This window comes from Monodelphis domestica, chromosome 5 (genome assembly GCF_027887165.1).
Source record: "Monodelphis domestica isolate mMonDom1 chromosome 5, mMonDom1.pri, whole genome shotgun sequence".
Taxonomy (NCBI): Eukaryota; Metazoa; Chordata; class Mammalia; order Didelphimorphia; family Didelphidae; genus Monodelphis; species Monodelphis domestica.
Window position 1 is genome coordinate 86,874,648 of NC_077231.1, and position 16,986 is coordinate 86,891,633.

The window sequence follows — 16,986 nt, forward strand, 5'->3', positions numbered from 1 at the left end:
TTTCTGAGAAGTTCTTGAACCAGGGATGCCTCTTGGTCACTAGTTTATGGATTGATTCCTACACATTAGCTCTGTGATTCCTGTGTCCTGGTCGTACTCTACTATGGCCTCTGAGTGTTTCCAAGAACTTCTGTAGCCAGGAGATCCTAGATTGGTCAGAGGTCAGAACTGAAAAACTGGACCTCTCTGATGTCATTGTCTCCAAATGGCTCCTGGCAGCCCTTCAGCCTGGTGGACAAGGTCAAATTTGGAGTTCTAGGTGTGATGATGTAATAGTTAAAATAGATGTTTGTCTTAAACTGTAGTGATTAAAATAGTGGAAGACTTAAATTGTAGTAGATAAAAGAGTGGATGAGTAAGTTGTGACCGCAGAAAATATGTTTTTATGACAGTGTCTTGTTTTAAATCAAATATAAGGTGGTCGCCAGGGAAAAATTCCCAATTATTAGAATATACCCAAGTAAACTGGGTTTTATAGAGATTTTAATTAATACAATGAGGAATTAAGAACGAGAGAGAGAAAAGGGGAATAATGAGAAAAGGATAGGCTGGCCCAGGGCAGCCCTGGCCAACCTAGGCCTAAGCCTTAAGAGAAAGATCAGTCAGTCCTTAATCACTCATCACAAGATCTGTCCAAGCAAGGATTCTAGTGACACCCGGCCAGCTTCATCTCAGCTGATTCCACCAGCTCAATCCTGAATCTGAATGTCATCTGAATGAATCTGAGCTCCTATTTAAAGGGAATTTTCTACTATGTCTCCTCCCCTAAGTTCTCACATCTACCAATCACAGTAGACATTTTTCAAAGGACAGACCATTCTTAGTTCACACCTGATTAGAGTAGAATCTCTGAGTAAGTTTTCATCTCTTTGCTCCTTGTAAAATTCACAAGCTGCCTGACCTTTATAGGTACTTAGCACCCCTTTGTATTAGTTCTAAAAATAGGCATGGCTTAAGAACTTTTTGTCTTACTATAACTATGGGTTGACATACTTTGTATGTAAAAGTATCTTGTATCAAAAGTATCTTTCAATGTTTCAGCAAAGACTTTACAACTTCATCTTCCCCTAAGGCATGCTTAAGTATGGTGAAGTGGAGTTCTCACATTCCTGTTTTAAGTACCTTCACTGCCCAAATGGTGAATGGTCCAAATGGGGAATGGTCTTAACCCAACCTCATGAAGTAGAGTCTGAGAAATTTTAAGGTTCACAATGGGAGATGAAGATGAGGAGACAAGTGTCTCTAGATCAGTGGTTCTCAACCTCTCAATATGTAGCAATGAGAATACATAATGCATATCAGGTATTTGCATTCCTAATCATAACTGTAGCAAAATTACAGTTTTGAAGTAGCCACCAAAATAATTTTTTGGTTTGGGGTCACTGCAACATGAGGAACTGTATTGCGGGGTCATGGCATTAGAAAGGTGGAGAACCACTGCCCTAGGTGATCTTAGGTGAGGATTGGAGGCAGACCATCAAGCCATTTTCTGGATAAGAAACTTCAAGGAAGGGAAGTGTGTCCCATGTACCATAAAATCCCTAAAGCATCCTCTTATTAAGTTGTGACTGATATTCCTCTCAATTTGTTTATTGCTTTTGTTAATAATCCTTGTTCAGACATCTATTTCCAATAGAAAATCACCTATGCTATTAGAGAAGCTGTATGTCATTCAGCATTGCTGTTGAGAAATCAAGCCATATCTGATTAGCATGTTGCTTAATAATCTCTGATGCTCTTTATCTTTTAAAATTTGACTTTAATTAAAATAATTTTATTTAAAGATATGATATTTGGCTAATTAAATCTAGTAATAATTTTCAATATATGTTTTCTGAAATTATTAGGTCCAAATATTGTTCCCCCTTTCCTTCGGTCCCCCTCTTGGAGAGATGGTAAGTAATTTGAAATGGATTATACATATATTATCATGTAAAACATAATTCCATATTGGTCATTTTTATAAGAGAACACTCATATCAAACCAGAGCCACATAAACTGTACATAAAATGATGTGAAAGGGAGTATGCTTTGAACTGCAGCTGACTCCCACATTTCTTTCTCTAGAAGCGTAAAACATTCTTGGTCAAAAGTCCTTCAGAACTGATCCAGATTGCTGTCTTTCTGAGAGTAGCTACAACTTTCACAGTTGATCAAATGCAGATCAAAGCATGCTCCCCTTTAAATTCAATTCAAAATTATTCATGTTATATCTTATAATACTCTCTGTTTCTTGTTTGGTCTTGTCATGGTTATTGTCTGCCTAGTAATTATTGATCTCTAGAGAGCTGTTAAAGATAGATAGATAGATGAGTGAGGAAAGGTAGTAGTCAAGGTGGAATGGCTCATGTTGTACTCTCTCACTCTCTTTTCCTGGTCTATGGTAGCTGAGGAGTATCTCTGGGAAATGGTGATCCTGGGTGATGTGTTAGTGTAAATAAGTTAGGGGAAGGTTTCCCCTATTGAGAGATAAGAGGGTTACCCCAGAATTAATTGGCACAGTCTTTTAGAATTGTAAGCCTCTCCTCACTTCATGACTCAGTGAGGAGTCCTGACCTGCACTTTTTTTTTGCAATGGCTGATCATGCACAAAATATATCAATCTACTTTCCTTATAGTGGATGTTTGTAAGGTCTTTCATCAAAATTTGGGAAAATAATCACGAACTTTCACAGAACCCTTGGGACAGGCAGAAAGAGGTCAGCTGGATTCCTTTTCATATGAATGCAAAAATCTTTTGGGATTCCTCGTGTATTGGGATGGAGACAAAAGCAGTAAATAAATCAACTACTGTGAAACATTTTGCATGAGTGGGAATTGCATAAATTATCATTGCAGGACTTGGTACAACACAGTGGTTTTTTATCATATGGTCATTGACTGCTCTCAGATCTTGAACAAATATATAGACCACATTGCTCTTTGCATCTAACTTGGGCTTTTTCACAGTGAATATGGGGGTGTTTTATTTGGAGATACAGGGTACTAGTATTCCTCGCTGTAATAGGGACTCTATTATGGGGTTAGCTCATCAATTGCTTCTTTGCTTAGTGGGTATTGTGGGATTTCTTGTGGTGAACCTTCTTTAGTTCTTTATCTTAACAGGGACTGCTGATTTCAATTACCCAACATCTATAGAATTGGTGGCCCATAAACCTTCAGGGATATCGGGTGATATTTCATTGATGTGATTTCCTTTACCCTCTGAATCTATTGCATCTAGAAACAATACTAGAAAAAGATTTAGGGATTCTTCAGGTAGTTCTAGTGAAATATCTCCAGTAGGGGTACTGAGAGAGATGGCTGACCAAAGCTGGGTCTGGGTAGTCCAAAAGCCCTAGGTAAAGCAGCAATGCTGCTCAGACCACTAGCTCAGGCCTACTCAGTCCTCTTGAGGGAGCAATCCCAATGGAGGCACAACCTGAAATATCTCTGCCAGCATGGAGACTTTGCCTCCTCAGCAGCCACAGCTCCTTACCACCTGGCCTTGCAGAGGATGAGTCCAGCTGATGCCAAAAGCAGAGCCAAGCACCAGAAAAACAAGCAGGGCAGAGGGAGCATCAGTAACAGCAGCGACGGTGGCGGCGGCCTTCAAGTTCCCCCACCCACTGGCATGGCTTCCCCCCAGAGTGCTGTAGCAGGCCTGCTCCTGGCCCCGGCCGCGGAACCCAAAGGACCCCTGGACACTCCGTAATCCTCTTTCTAACTAAGTTTCTTCCATATTCTCTACTCCAAAGAATAATTTTTGACAATTACAAATATCCTCTTTCCATTTCGATATATAAACATTTTAACTCTTTAATGAGTCCATTCAATTTTCTCTTTTTGATTTACCATTTTGGGCTTCTCTTCTGTATCATGTTTGGACATAAAATGTTTTATTTTGGTCTGACTTATTCCTCAGGAATACTTTGAAATCTTCTATATTATTGAATTTCCATTTCTCCCCTGAAAAAATGTACTCAGTTTTGCTGGATAGGTGACTCTGGCTTACAAACCCAGATCTTTTGCCTTCCTGAATATCCTATTCTATAACACTCAATCCTTCAGTGTAGAAGCTGCTAGATCCTGTGTGATCCTGATTTTGAGTTTCATGGTATTTGAATTGGTTTTTATGGCTGCTTACAGTATTACAGTATTTTCTTTTTATCTTGATGGCTCTTGAATCTATTACATTCTTGGAAATTGTCATTTGAGCATTTCTTTCTAGAGGTGATCTGTGAATTCTTTGAATTTCAATTTTATTTTTGTGTCTGACAATATCTCAGGAGTTTCTTTGGTAATTTCCTGTAGTGTGACAGCCTACACTCAGAATGGGTGAATGACCTGAATAGAAAGAAGGAAAGTATAAGCAAATTATGTGAATACAAAATGGTATAATTGTCAGATCTTTGGGAAAGGAAAGACTTTTAAAACCAAGCAAGAGCTAAAAAAATCACCAAATGTAAAATCAATCATTTTGATTACATCAAATTAAAAAGCTTTTGTACAAACAAACCTAATGGATCCAAAATTAGAAGGGAAGCAACAAACTGGGAAACAATCTTCATTACAAAAACCTCTGACAAAGGTCAAATCATCCAAATTTATAAAGAACTACAGCCAATTGTACCAAAAAACCAAGCCATTCTCTAATTGATAAATGTGCAAGGGACATGAATAGGCAATTTTCAGTTAAAGAAATCAAAACTAGTAAATAAGCACATGAAAAATTGTTCTAAACCTCTTATAATCAGAGAAATACAAATCAAAACAACTCTGAGGTTATCACCTCACACCTAGCAGATTGGCTAACATGATAGCAAAGGAAAGTAATGAATGCTAGAGGCGGTGTGGCAAAGTCTGGACATTAATTCATTGCTGGTGGAGTTGTGAATTAATCCATCCATTCTTCAAGGCAATTTGGAACTATGCCCCCAAAGGGTGCTAAAAGACTGTCTGCCCTTTGATCCAGCCATAGCACTGCTGGATTTGTACCCCTGAGAGATAATATAGAAAAGGACATGTACAAAAATATTCATAGCTGGGCTCTTTGTGGTGGCAAAAAATTGAAATATGAGGGGATGCCCTTCAATTGGGGAATGGCTGAACAAATTGTGGTATATGTTGGTGATGGAATACTATTGTGCTCAAAGGAATAACAATAAAGTTGAAGAATTCCATGGCGACTGGAACAACCTCCAAGAAATAATGCAGAGGGAGAGGAGCAGAACCAGGAGAACACTATACACAGAGCCTGATACACTGTGGTACAATCAAATGTAATGGACTTCTCCATTAGTGGCAATGCAATGACCCCGAACAACCTGGAGGAATCTACGAAAAAAACTGGAATTCACATCCAGAGGAAACACTTTGGGAGAAAAAACACCAAAGAAAAAGAACTGCTTGAATGCCTGGGTCGAAGGGATATGGTTGGGGATGCAGACTCTAAATGAATATCCTAGTGTAAACAACAACATGGAAATAGGTCCTGATCAACGACACAAGTAATACCTCATGAAATTGCGGGTTGGCTGTGGGAAGGGTAGGTGGAGTGGAGGGAGGGAAACAATGTGATTATTATAACCAAGGAATAATGTTGTAAATTGACTAAATATACTAATTCAAATTGAAAAAATAAATAAAAGGCATGTTAACATTAACATTTAAAAATTAATATATAAATATATTTTGAAAATACAAGATTAAGTGTTCTTTTCATCAGTGAGTTCTCATACCACTTTTTAATATAGCTCCAATTTTGCCGTTCTAGAAGTTCTTCTTCTGTGCATTTTTGTATATCTTGTTCCATATGGCCAATTCTGCTTTTCAAAAGAGTTCCTCTCTCCTTTGAATGTTTATGCATCTCTTACCACTTTGTCTATTGTGATTTTACCCCCATTTGAATTAGTTTATTTAGTCAATTTAGAACATTTGTACTTGTTTACAATAATCACATTGTTTCCCTACCTCCCTCTTCATTTGAGGTGGTCTCCCTATTCATCTTGGATACTGTCAATTAGATTTTTTTCTTTCCTTTTTTTAATTAGACTGACTAGTATTTTGTATATTTTATTTGTTTTTTTTCAAAGTGCCAGTTTCTAGTCTTATTTATTAAATCAATAGTTCTTTGACTTTCGATTTTATTAATTTCTGCTTTGATATTTTGGATCTCTAATTTAGTCTTCATCTGAGGAGTTTTAATTTGTTTGCTTTCTAGATTTTTAATTTGCATTCCCAATTCATTGACCCTCTGCCCTTCTTAATTTGTTAATATATGAACAGACATCAGAGAAGGAACTAGAGAGGGAACATAAAGCTGGCTGACTGGCCAGAGCTGTGTAGATCCTCCATATTTGCTCCAGCCTTACAGGAGGTGATGGCCTCAGAGCACACCCAGCCCAACCAATCTGAACTTAATCTCATCAAAAGTCTTCAGAACTCAGGGAAGTCCAGGGTCCACACCCCTTCCTCATTGACTGCTGGACTTTAATGCAATCAAAAGACTCCAGAGGACAGGGAAGCTCAAACCCCCAACAACCCTCCCCAACAGACTGCACCAAGAGATCTTCTGTCACAGCTCCAAGAGGGGAGACTGACAGAAGCCCCGAAATCCCCCCAAAATGAGAGGATCAAGATCACAGACAAATATAGGGAGCAAAGAAGTGGTGAATATGAGCAAAGAACAGAAAAAGAAGAAAGAAATTACAGTAGACAGCTTCTACACAGCGAATGGAGCAGAGGGGGAGGGATCAACAATCAATAAATCAGAAATCCCAGCGAATTGGATACAGGCTTTGGAAGAACTCAAAATGCAATTCAAAACACAATTAAGAGAGGCTGATGACAATTTTAATAGCAAGATAAGTCATCTGGAAACAGAAAACAGTGTCTTGAAAGCCAAAATTAATCAGCTGGAAAACAAGGCAAAGAAGATGAGCTATTGTGCTCAAAGGTATAGTGAACTGGAGGAATTCCATGTGAACTGGTACAGCCTCCAGGATTGATGTAGAGGGATGGGAACAGAACCAGGAGAACATTGTACAGAACCAGGAGACTGATACACTGTGGTAAAATCAAATATAATGGACCTCTCTATTAGTCGCAATGAAATGATCTAGAGCAATTCGGAGGGATTTATGAGAAAAAACACTATCCACGTTCAGAGGAAAAACTCTGGGAGCAGAAACACAGAAGCAAAACAATTATTTGACCATATGGGTCAATGGGAATATGATTGGGGATGTAGACTCTAAATTATCACCCTAGTATTATAAACATCAATAATATGGAAATAGATTTTGATCAAGGACACCTGTAAAACCCAGTGGAATTTCACACTGGCTCTGGGGGGTGGAGGGGGGTGGAGGGGGAGGAGTGAGGGAGGTGAGGGAAAGAACGTGATTCATGTAACCAGGGAAAAATATTCTAAATTAACTAATTAAATTAAATATAAAAAATAAAAAGAGACAGTTAAACTTGGAATCTGTACCTGTGGTGAATGGAGCGCTGTTCTCAGTTTCAGATTCTTTGTGCAGCTACAGTATACTCTCTGGGGATCTATCTTCTTTCAGTTCTTCAAATGTGGTATCATGCAAACAAAGGTGTTTTTAATAGCCTTCTGATCTAAATTCTGGTTTCTGAGTAACCCCAGCCATTTCCCCCCACTTTGAAATGTGACCAGGGAGAGTCTGCTGCCATCCCCCCACCCCCGTGGCTACAAGTACTCCTGTCTGCTCGCACTCCTCCACCTTGAGATCTCCCCCACAGATTAGGATCTGTTTCTGAATATGAGCAATGCAGCAGGAGAATTGCCTTCACTGTCAGCAAAGGGATTCCTGTAATCTCCTTCTGAGTCACTCTCTGATCCCTCAACCCCTTATTGACTGGGGATGAATGCTCCAGAAGCCTTTCCTGTTGCTTCAGTTGTGGACAAGTCATTTTGGCATGATGGGGTCTGCCCTGGTACACTGCTTTACTTCCACCTCCACCTCTGTACACATCATCTGTCCTGCAGGTCTTCAAAGTCGTTTTGTGCTGGAAAATGATTTGTTTTTCTTTTTTTGTGATATACTCCTCCAGAATTCATTTTAGGACATTGTATCAGGTTTTGGGGTGGTAATTTGATAGAGATCAGATGGGGGATGTGTATCTTCTCCACCAACTTGGTGAGACTCTGCCCTTGGCTTCTATTCTTATACATTTGAATTATTGGAAATTGGAAATGAGACCCTTATCAGAAGAATATGAAGCAAAGATTTTTTCTCTCCAGTTAGCCAATTCCCTTCTCATTTTACCTACATTGGTCTTGTTCTGGAGGAAAACCCAATTTTAAGTTAGCAACACTCTCCATCTTATCTTGCTGTCCTATCTATCCCTCATGTGCACATGAACTGTCCCTCTGTCCATTAAAATGAAAGATACAATTTTCCAGATAACTCATTTTTTTACATCACCTTTTAGGTAGCTTGCTCATATACCCATTTGAGTTTACTTTGTTATGTCAAGCAAGAATATCGGTCTATCCCTAGTTCTCCTGGACTAATTTTCAGTATTACCAGCAATTTTTGTTAAGTAATGAGTTCTTACTCTTGAAACTGGATTAACCTCCTCATTTTATGTGTGAGGAAACGAAGGCAAAAACATAGGATATGGCAGAACCATGATTTGAATCCAGGTCTTCTGACTCCCAAGTCCACAATTTTTAATACTGCCAGAAAAAAGTATAGTAGAGGTATCCTCAGTTTTCCTCTGAGGAAGGACTAGAATAGTGCCACCTAGAATAATGGTCATGATCATGATAATGGTCACCACAGTAACTAGCATTTAGAGAGATCTTTAAGGTTTACAAAGCATTTTCTCTCATTTGAATAACATTTGTAAGGCTCAGACAATTGGGTATCTTTCCCTTCTGTACAGCAGCAGGGAGATACAACTGGAAGAGCTTCATCCTTAACTTCACCATCACCAACATGTTTTATACAACCAAGATGGCTCAAAGGGATTCCAGCACATTCCGTCTTCCTGAATGTTTCCTGCAGCGCATGGTGAGACTCTTCCCCTCCACACCCCTCTTCCTCCTTGCATCCATGCTTCCTTCCTCATCCCTGGGTATACAGACTTCCTCTAGCCAGGTACTCAGAAGTTCCCTTCTCTCTTTTTATTTCCAGTTCAAGGTATTGTTTGAAAGAAGCAGCCTTGGTTCTCAGTATTGTGGATGCAATGTGATCTTGCTGAGGTGAGAATCTTGAAAGCCATGAGCTCAAATAGCAGGGACCATAACATTCCCATTTGACAAAGATCACACACAGGCTGCTGCTGCTTCCCAATAGCAATTCCTTCTTTCACAAGCTGTAATGGATTCACCACCACCACCACCCCCACCCCTCCCAACCAACAAGCCATTAGAAATATTGTGGGCACCTTCTACCTTTTCCCTGGTGGAGAAAAACTTCTTTTTCCACAAGTCTTCCAAAGACAAGGTTGTAAGTTTAATCACTTGAACTTTATAACTCCATGTGAAAGAAATAACATAGGAGGCACCAGAGTGCTTAGAAAATAATTGATTAGAACATATCAACATTCACTGTCTCTAGAATCATAGGATTATAGAATGGAAGCTTAAAGAGATAGTAGAGGCCATATGGACCACTCTTCATTTACAGATGAAAAAATGAAGAGCCAAGGACATTCCAGTGACTTTTCCAAGATCAAAGATACTGTCAGATCCAGAATTTGGACACAGGCCATTTGATTTTAAATCCAGTGGTCTTTGTAGTACTCTAAAGAAACTACTGAAAATAATCTGATCCCATACACACTTGTAAACATAGATGTGAGTGAATTTACACAGCACTGCCAATTTCATTGCAGCAGATCAGAGTGCTGAGCTTGAAATCAGGAACACCTTAGTTCAAATTCTCTCTGAGACTCTTAGCAGCTGCGTGACCCTCAGCAAGTCACATCATTTGTCTTAGCCTCAATTCCTTCATCTTTAAAATGATAAGGTTGGTTTTGATGCCTTCCAATGTCCTTTTCAACTCTCAAACTATAATTCTCTCCAAACCATTGTTCAAAGTGGGTCACTTCTTTCAAGAGTGTTTTCTGAATAATTAAATTTCATTAATTAAACCAAAGGTGTCAACCTCAAAAGGAAACAACATCCCTGTCCCCTGCATGTTGACTCAGAAAATTATGCATATTTATATATTTCATCATGAACACTTTAAAATTATAGAGGAACAGTACTACACTATAGTCTTGTTCAAGTGATTTTCAGGAAGGGCCATGTTTGATATCTCTTGTGTAAATCATCAATTTCTAGGTCTATGAAAAATGGGGCAGCAACAGGAGTGGAGGTTATATGTTTTTATAAGGAAGTTTTCTCTGTCCCCGTCTTGGACAAGAAGAAGATTTACCAAGAGCTGAGTCAAGAGACTAATGGAATAACAAGGCTTGGACATTATATTCTAGATAAGAAAAGCCTCTATGTGGATGGTGAGTAGCCCAAATTGGGACATACATTTTTATTTCTCTAGGTGATTCCATTTCCAGAAAACAACCCACCTACCCCAAATTCTTCTTACCTTTTTAGACCACCCTTATTTTCATGGCTTTTTTTTCTATCCCTCCTGGGATGCTGGCCCTCAAAGTGGTGACAAAATATAGAGATATGGGGGTTTACTTCTAAAGATCATAAGTGGCTGGATTTTTCTTAGGCTCCTTAAACAAAGATATATGCCATCAATCTCCCTTCCTCTTGATTGAGGAAGTGCCTTGAATGATAAAGTGCCATTTTACCAACCTTGTGGGCCCCAGAACATCTCTCCATTGCTTCCTTCAACGTTTGCCCAGATACCCTACTGAAATATTAATGTTTACTCTCTCTCTCCCACCCTCCCTGCTCCTCTCTCTCCTCTTCCCTCAACCATTACTTTTCCTTCTCATTTCATTTCTCCTTCATCTTTTCTCCCTTTTTTTATTCTTCTCTTTTTTCTATTTCCCCTCTCCTCTTGTCTTCACTTCCCTTCTGTCCAATTCTCTTCCATTTTGTTCCCTTCTCCTCTCCTCTCCCCTCCTTTCATCTCTGTTTCCCTGCCTTCTTTCCCTCCCTTCTTCCCTTCCCTCCCCCGAATCTCTCCTTCTCTCCTTCCCTCTGAATTTCTTCCTCCTCTTTTTCTTCTCCCCTTCCCAACTATAGGGTATAACCCTCAGATGATGCCACCCCCCTACACAAAAGGTGAGTTTTCAATTTATTAATTTCTCTATATTTTGACCTTTTTTTGGAAGGAGGGGAATAGGGAAGAGGGGAAATGGGTTTGGGGGGTTCAGAATGAAGTGTACTGTTACAAATGGCCAATGTAGAGCCCTTCTTTACTCATATATCTATGGGGGTTATTTTGCTACTCAAAATATATATAAATTGTTCAAAAGGGTAAAAATTAATCCAATAGGACGTGGAAAGCAGGTTACCCCTATCCCCTTCTCATTCAATATTTAGTCAAACCTTGTGGTCTTTGTAACCCTGGTACAAAGAAGGCATCTCCAAGGATTTCAGGGAGACTTGTGCCTGTCCTCTATGATCTTCATTCAGTAATATTGGCCAATGGTTTTCTTTTTTTTTTTTTTAATTTAATTTAATTTTTTTGTTGTTGCAATACTCACTTTATTTCCCTCCCTCCCCTCCAACCACCCTTTTCCAGCAGCCAAATTGCAATTTCATTCGGTATTACTTGTGTCCTTGATCAGAACCTATTTCCATGTTCTTGTTTGCATTAGGATGTTCATTTAGATTCTACATCCCCAACCATATCCCTTCGACCCATATATTTAAAGCAGTTCTTTTTCTTTCGTGTTTTTACTCCCACAGTGTTTCCTCTGAATCTGGATATTGGTTTTCCTTGTAGGTTCCTCAGAGTTGCACAGGGTCATTGCATTGACACTAATGGAGTAGTCCATTACGTTTGATTGTACCACAGTGTCAGGCTCTGTGTATAATATTTTCCTGTTTCGGCTCCTCTCATTCTGCTTCAATTCCTGGAGGTTGTTCCAGTCCCCATGGAATTCTTCAACTTTATTGTTATTCCTTTGAGCACAATAGTATTCCATCACCAACATATGCCATAATTTGTTCAGTCATTCCCTAATTGAAGGGCATCATCTCATTTTCCAATTTTTTGCCACCACAACGAGCCCAGCTATGAATATTTTTGTATATGTATTTTTCCTTATTATCTCTTTGGGGTACAAAGCCAGCAGTGCTATGACTGGATCAAAGGGCAGAAAGTGCCCTTTGTGGGCATAGTTCCAAATTTCCCTCCAGAATGGTTGGATCAATTCACAACTTCACCAGCAATGCATTAATGTCCAGTCTTTGCCAACACCTCTTCCAGCTGTCATGTTAACCAATCTGCTAGGCGTGAGGTGATATCTTAGAGTTGTTTTGATTTGCATTTCTCTGATTATTAGAGATTTAAAGCACTTTTTCATATGCTTATTAATAGTTTTGATTTCCTTAACTGAAAATTGCCTATTCATATCCCTTGCCCATTTAAATTGGAGAATGGCTTGCTTTTTTGTATGATTGGTTTAGCTCTTTATAAATTTGTGTAATTAGACAAACACAGGAAGTATATGAACACAACTACAAAACACTTTCCACAAAGTTAAAACTAGATCTAAACAATTGGAAAAACATTGATTGCTCATGGGTGGGATGAACTAACATAATAAAAATGACAATCCTACCCAAATTAATTTGGCACTTATGGCACTTATTTAGTGCCATACCCATTGAACTACCAAAAAACTTCTTTACTGAATTAGAAAAAACAACAACTAATTTCATTTGGAAGAACAAAAGATGCAGGGAAATCATGAAAAGAAAATGCAAAGGAAGGAGAACTTGCAGTCCCAGATCTCAAACTATACTATAAAGCAGTGGTTATAAAAACAATTTGGTACTGACTAAGAGACCAAAAGGGGATCAGTGGAATAGACTTGGCGTAAATGATCTCATCAAGACAGTTTATAACAAACCCAAAGACCCCAGCTTTTGGGACAAAAATCCACTATTTGATAAAAAGTGCTGGGAAAATTGGGAGAGTGTGGGAGAGATTAGGTTTGGATCAACACCTCATATTCAAAATGGGTGAATGACTTGAACATTAAGAAGGAAACTATAAGTAAATTAGGTGAACACAGAATAGTATACATGTCAGACCTTTGGGAAGGGAAAGACTTTAAAACCAAGCAAGACTTAGAAAGAATCACAAAATATAAAATAAATAATTTTGACTACATCAAATTAAAAAGGTTTTGTACAAACAAAACCAGTGTAACTAAAATCAGAAGGGAAGCAACAAATTGGGAAACAATCTTCATAAAAACCTCTGACAAAGGTTTAATTACTCAAATTTAAAAAGAGCTAAATCAATTGTACAAAAAATCAAGCCATTCTCCAACTGATAAATGGGCAAGGGACATGAACAGGCAGTTCTCAGCCAAAGAAATCAAAAGTATTAATAAACACATGAAAAAGTGTTCTACATCTCTTATGATCAGAGAGATGCAAATCAAAACAACTCTGAGGTATCATCACACACCTAGCAGATTGACTCACATAACAGCTATGGAAAGTAATGAATGGTGGAGGGTATGTGGCAAAGTAGGGGCATTAATTCATTGCTGGTGGAGTTGTGAATTGATCCAACCATTCTGGAGGGCAATTTGGAACTATGCCCAAAGGGCGATAAAAGTCTGTCTGCCCTTGCATCCAGCTATGGCACTGCTGGGTTTCTACCCCAAAGAGATAATATGGAAAAAGGCTTGTACAAGAATATTCATAGCAGCGCTCTTTGTGGTGGCCAAAATTGGAAAATGAGGCGATGCCCTTCAATTGGGGAATGGCTGAACAATTTGTGGTATATGTTTGTGATGGAATGCTATTGTGCTAAAAGGAATAATAAAGTGGAGGAATTCCATGGGGACTGGAACAACCTCCAGAAAGTGATGCAGAGCAAAAGGAGCAGAACCAGGAAAACATTGTACACAGAGACTGATACACTGTGGTACAATCGAAGGTAATGGACTTCTCCATTAGTGTCAATGCAATGTCCCTGAACAATCTGCAGGGATCTAAAAAACACTACCCACAAGCAGAGGATAAACTGTGGGAGTAAAAACACCGATGAAAAGCAACTGCTTGACTATAGTGGTGGAGGGGATATGACTGATGAGAGACTCTAAATGAACACTCTAAAGTAAATACCAACAACATGGAAATGGGTTTGAATCAAGAACACATGTGATACCCAGTGGAATCACGCGTGGGCTATGGGAGTGGTGGTGGGAGGGATGGGGAGGGAAGAAAAGAAAATGTTCTTTGTTTCCAATGAATAATGTTTGGAAATAACCAAATAAAATGATGTTAAATAATAATAAAAAATAACTTTGTGTAATTAGACCTTTGTCAGAGGTTTTTGTAATGAAGATTGTTTCCCAGTTTGTTGCTTCCCTTCTAATTTTGGTTGCATTAGCTTTGTTTGCATAAAAACTTTAATTTGATGTAATCAAAATGATTGATTTTACATTTTGTGATTTTTTCTAGCTCTTGCTTGGTTTTAAAATTCTTTCCTTTCCCAATGTTCTGAGAAGTATACTACTCTGTCTTCACCTAATTTGCTTATAGTTTCCTTCTTTACATTCAGGTCATTCACCCATTCTGAGTTTATCTTGGTGTAGGGTGTGAGATGTTGATCCAAACCTAATCTCTCCCATACTGTCTTCCAATTTGCCCAGTAGTTTTTATCAAATAGTGTGTTTTGGTCCCCAAAACTGGGATCTTTGGGCTTATCATAGATTGTTTTGCTGAGGTCATTTTCCCCTACTCTATTCCACTGATCCTCCTTTCTGTCTTTATATCCTTTCTAGAATCAGTCTACCACCATGGGTCCAGAAGATGGAGGAAAGTCTACCGAATGAATGGCCATCTGTTTCAATCCAAACGTTTTAACAGAAGAGCCTACTGTGCCCAGTGCAGTGAAAGGATATGGTGTCTCGGAAGGCAAGGCTACAAGTGTATCAAGTGCAAATTACTGGTCCATAAAGGTTGTCATATTTTTGTACCACGGACCTGCAAAAGGCATATGGATTTGATGATGCCATCCCAAGAAACTCAAGTAGAGGATAAAAATGATAAAGTTGACCTTCCCTCCGAAGAAAATGATGGACTCGCTTAAGTTCCCTCAACCTGGAAACAGGACAGCCTTAAAGATGATTCTGGGGACATTAAGCCAGTTATCGATGGGATGGATGGAATTAAAATATCTCAGGGGCTCGGGCTGCATTGCCACTAATGGATAAATCCATTACCCTCAATTGTATTGTACCACACTGTGTCCGTCTCTGTGTACAATGTTCTCCTGGTTCTGCTACTTTCACTCTGCATCAGTTCCTAGAGGTCATTCCAGTTCTCTTGGAATTCCTCCAGTTTGTTATAACTTTGAGCACTATGTTATTCCATCACCAAAGTATACCAGAATTTGTTCAGTCATTCCCCAATTGAAGAGCATTACCTCATTTTACAATTTTTTGCCACCACAAAGAATGTAGCTAGGAATATACTTGTAGAGGTCTTTTTCCTTACTATCTCTTTGGAGTACCAACCCAGCAGTGTCATGGCTGGATCAAACGGAAGACAGTCTTTTAGCACCCTTTGAGTATAGTTCCAAATTGCCCTCCAGAATGGTTGAATCAATTCACAACTCCACCAGCAGTGCATTAATGCCCTCCCTTTGCCACATCCCCTCCAGCATTCATTACTTTCCATTGCTATATTAGCCAATATGCTAGGTATGAGGTGATACCTCAGAGTTGTTTTGATTTGCATCAATATGATTATAAGAGATTTAGAACACTTTTTCATATGCTTCTTAATAGTTTTGATTTCTTTGGCTGAACACTGCCTATTCATGTCCCTTGCCCATTTATCAATTAGAGAATGGCTTGATGTTCTGTAAAATTGATTTAGCTAGCTTTTCATAAATTTGAGTAATTAGACCTTTTCAGAGGTTTTTGTTTTGAAGATTGTTTCCCAATTTTTGCTTCTCTTCTAATTTGGGTTGCATTGGTTTTGTTGGTACAAAACATTTTTAATTTGATGTAATCAAAATTGTTTATTTTACATTTTGTGATTTTTTTTCTAAATCTTGCTTGGTTTTAAAATTTTTTCCTTTCCCATAGATCTGACATGTATGCTATTCTGTGTTCACCTAATTTGCTTATAGTTTCCTTCCTTATACTGAAGTCTTTCACCATTTCTGAGTTTATCTTCGTGTAAGGTGTGATACGTTGATCCAAACATAATCTCACCCATACTGTCTTCCAATTTTCCCGGTAGATTTTATCAAGTCGTTGATTTTGATCCCAAAAGCTAGGATCTTTGGGTTTATCATAGACTGTTTTGCTGAGGTCACTTACCCCATGATTTCCCTGGATATCTTTAATCTTTTGTTCTTCCAAATGAACTTTGTTATTTTTTTAAATAGTTCAGAAAAAAGTTTTTTGTTAGTTCAATGGGTATGGCACTAAATAAGTTAATTAATTTGGGTAGGATGGTCATTTTTATGATGTTAGCTCATACTTCCCATGAGCAATTCATATTTTTAGAATTCTTTAGATCTAGTTTTAATTATGTGGAGAGTGTTTTGTAATTGTGTTCATATAGTTCCTGTTTTTTTCTAGGCAGATAGATTCCTAAGTATTTTATATTGTCTAGGATGATTTTAAATGGAATTTCTCTTTCTAATTCTTGCTGCAGAGACATGTTGGAAATATATAGAAATGCTGATGACTTATGTGGGTTTATTTTATGTTCTTCAACTTTGCTAAAGTTGTTGATTATTTCAACTAGCTTTTTATTTGATTCTCTAGGATTCTTTAAATAGATCATCATATCATCAACAAAGAATGATAGCTTGGTCTCCTCATTGCCTATTTTAATA

General features: G+C 38.4%; 1 protein-coding gene across 2 annotated transcripts in view; it reads left to right on the forward strand.

The window, feature by feature from the left end:
- Window positions 1-15,371, forward strand: part of LOC103100152 (mucin-16-like) — a 55,931-nt gene extending 40,560 nt beyond the window's left edge. Inside the window, exons 11-16 of one of the 2 annotated variants that reach the window (XM_056798717.1) lie at window positions 1,848-1,895; window positions 8,903-9,030; window positions 9,154-9,221; window positions 10,308-10,480; window positions 11,184-11,222; window positions 14,915-15,371. In XM_056798717.1, coding sequence (XP_056654695.1) covers window positions 1,848-1,895; window positions 8,903-9,030; window positions 9,154-9,221; window positions 10,308-10,480; window positions 11,184-11,222; window positions 14,915-15,222 — 764 coding nt within the window. In that variant the 3' untranslated portion in view covers window positions 15,223-15,371. The remainder of the gene's footprint in view (window positions 1-1,847; window positions 1,896-8,902; window positions 9,031-9,153; window positions 9,222-10,307; window positions 10,481-11,183; window positions 11,223-14,914) is intronic. The other variant, XM_056798718.1, reaches the window with a different exon arrangement.
- Window positions 15,372-16,986: the final 1,615 nt, after the last annotated feature.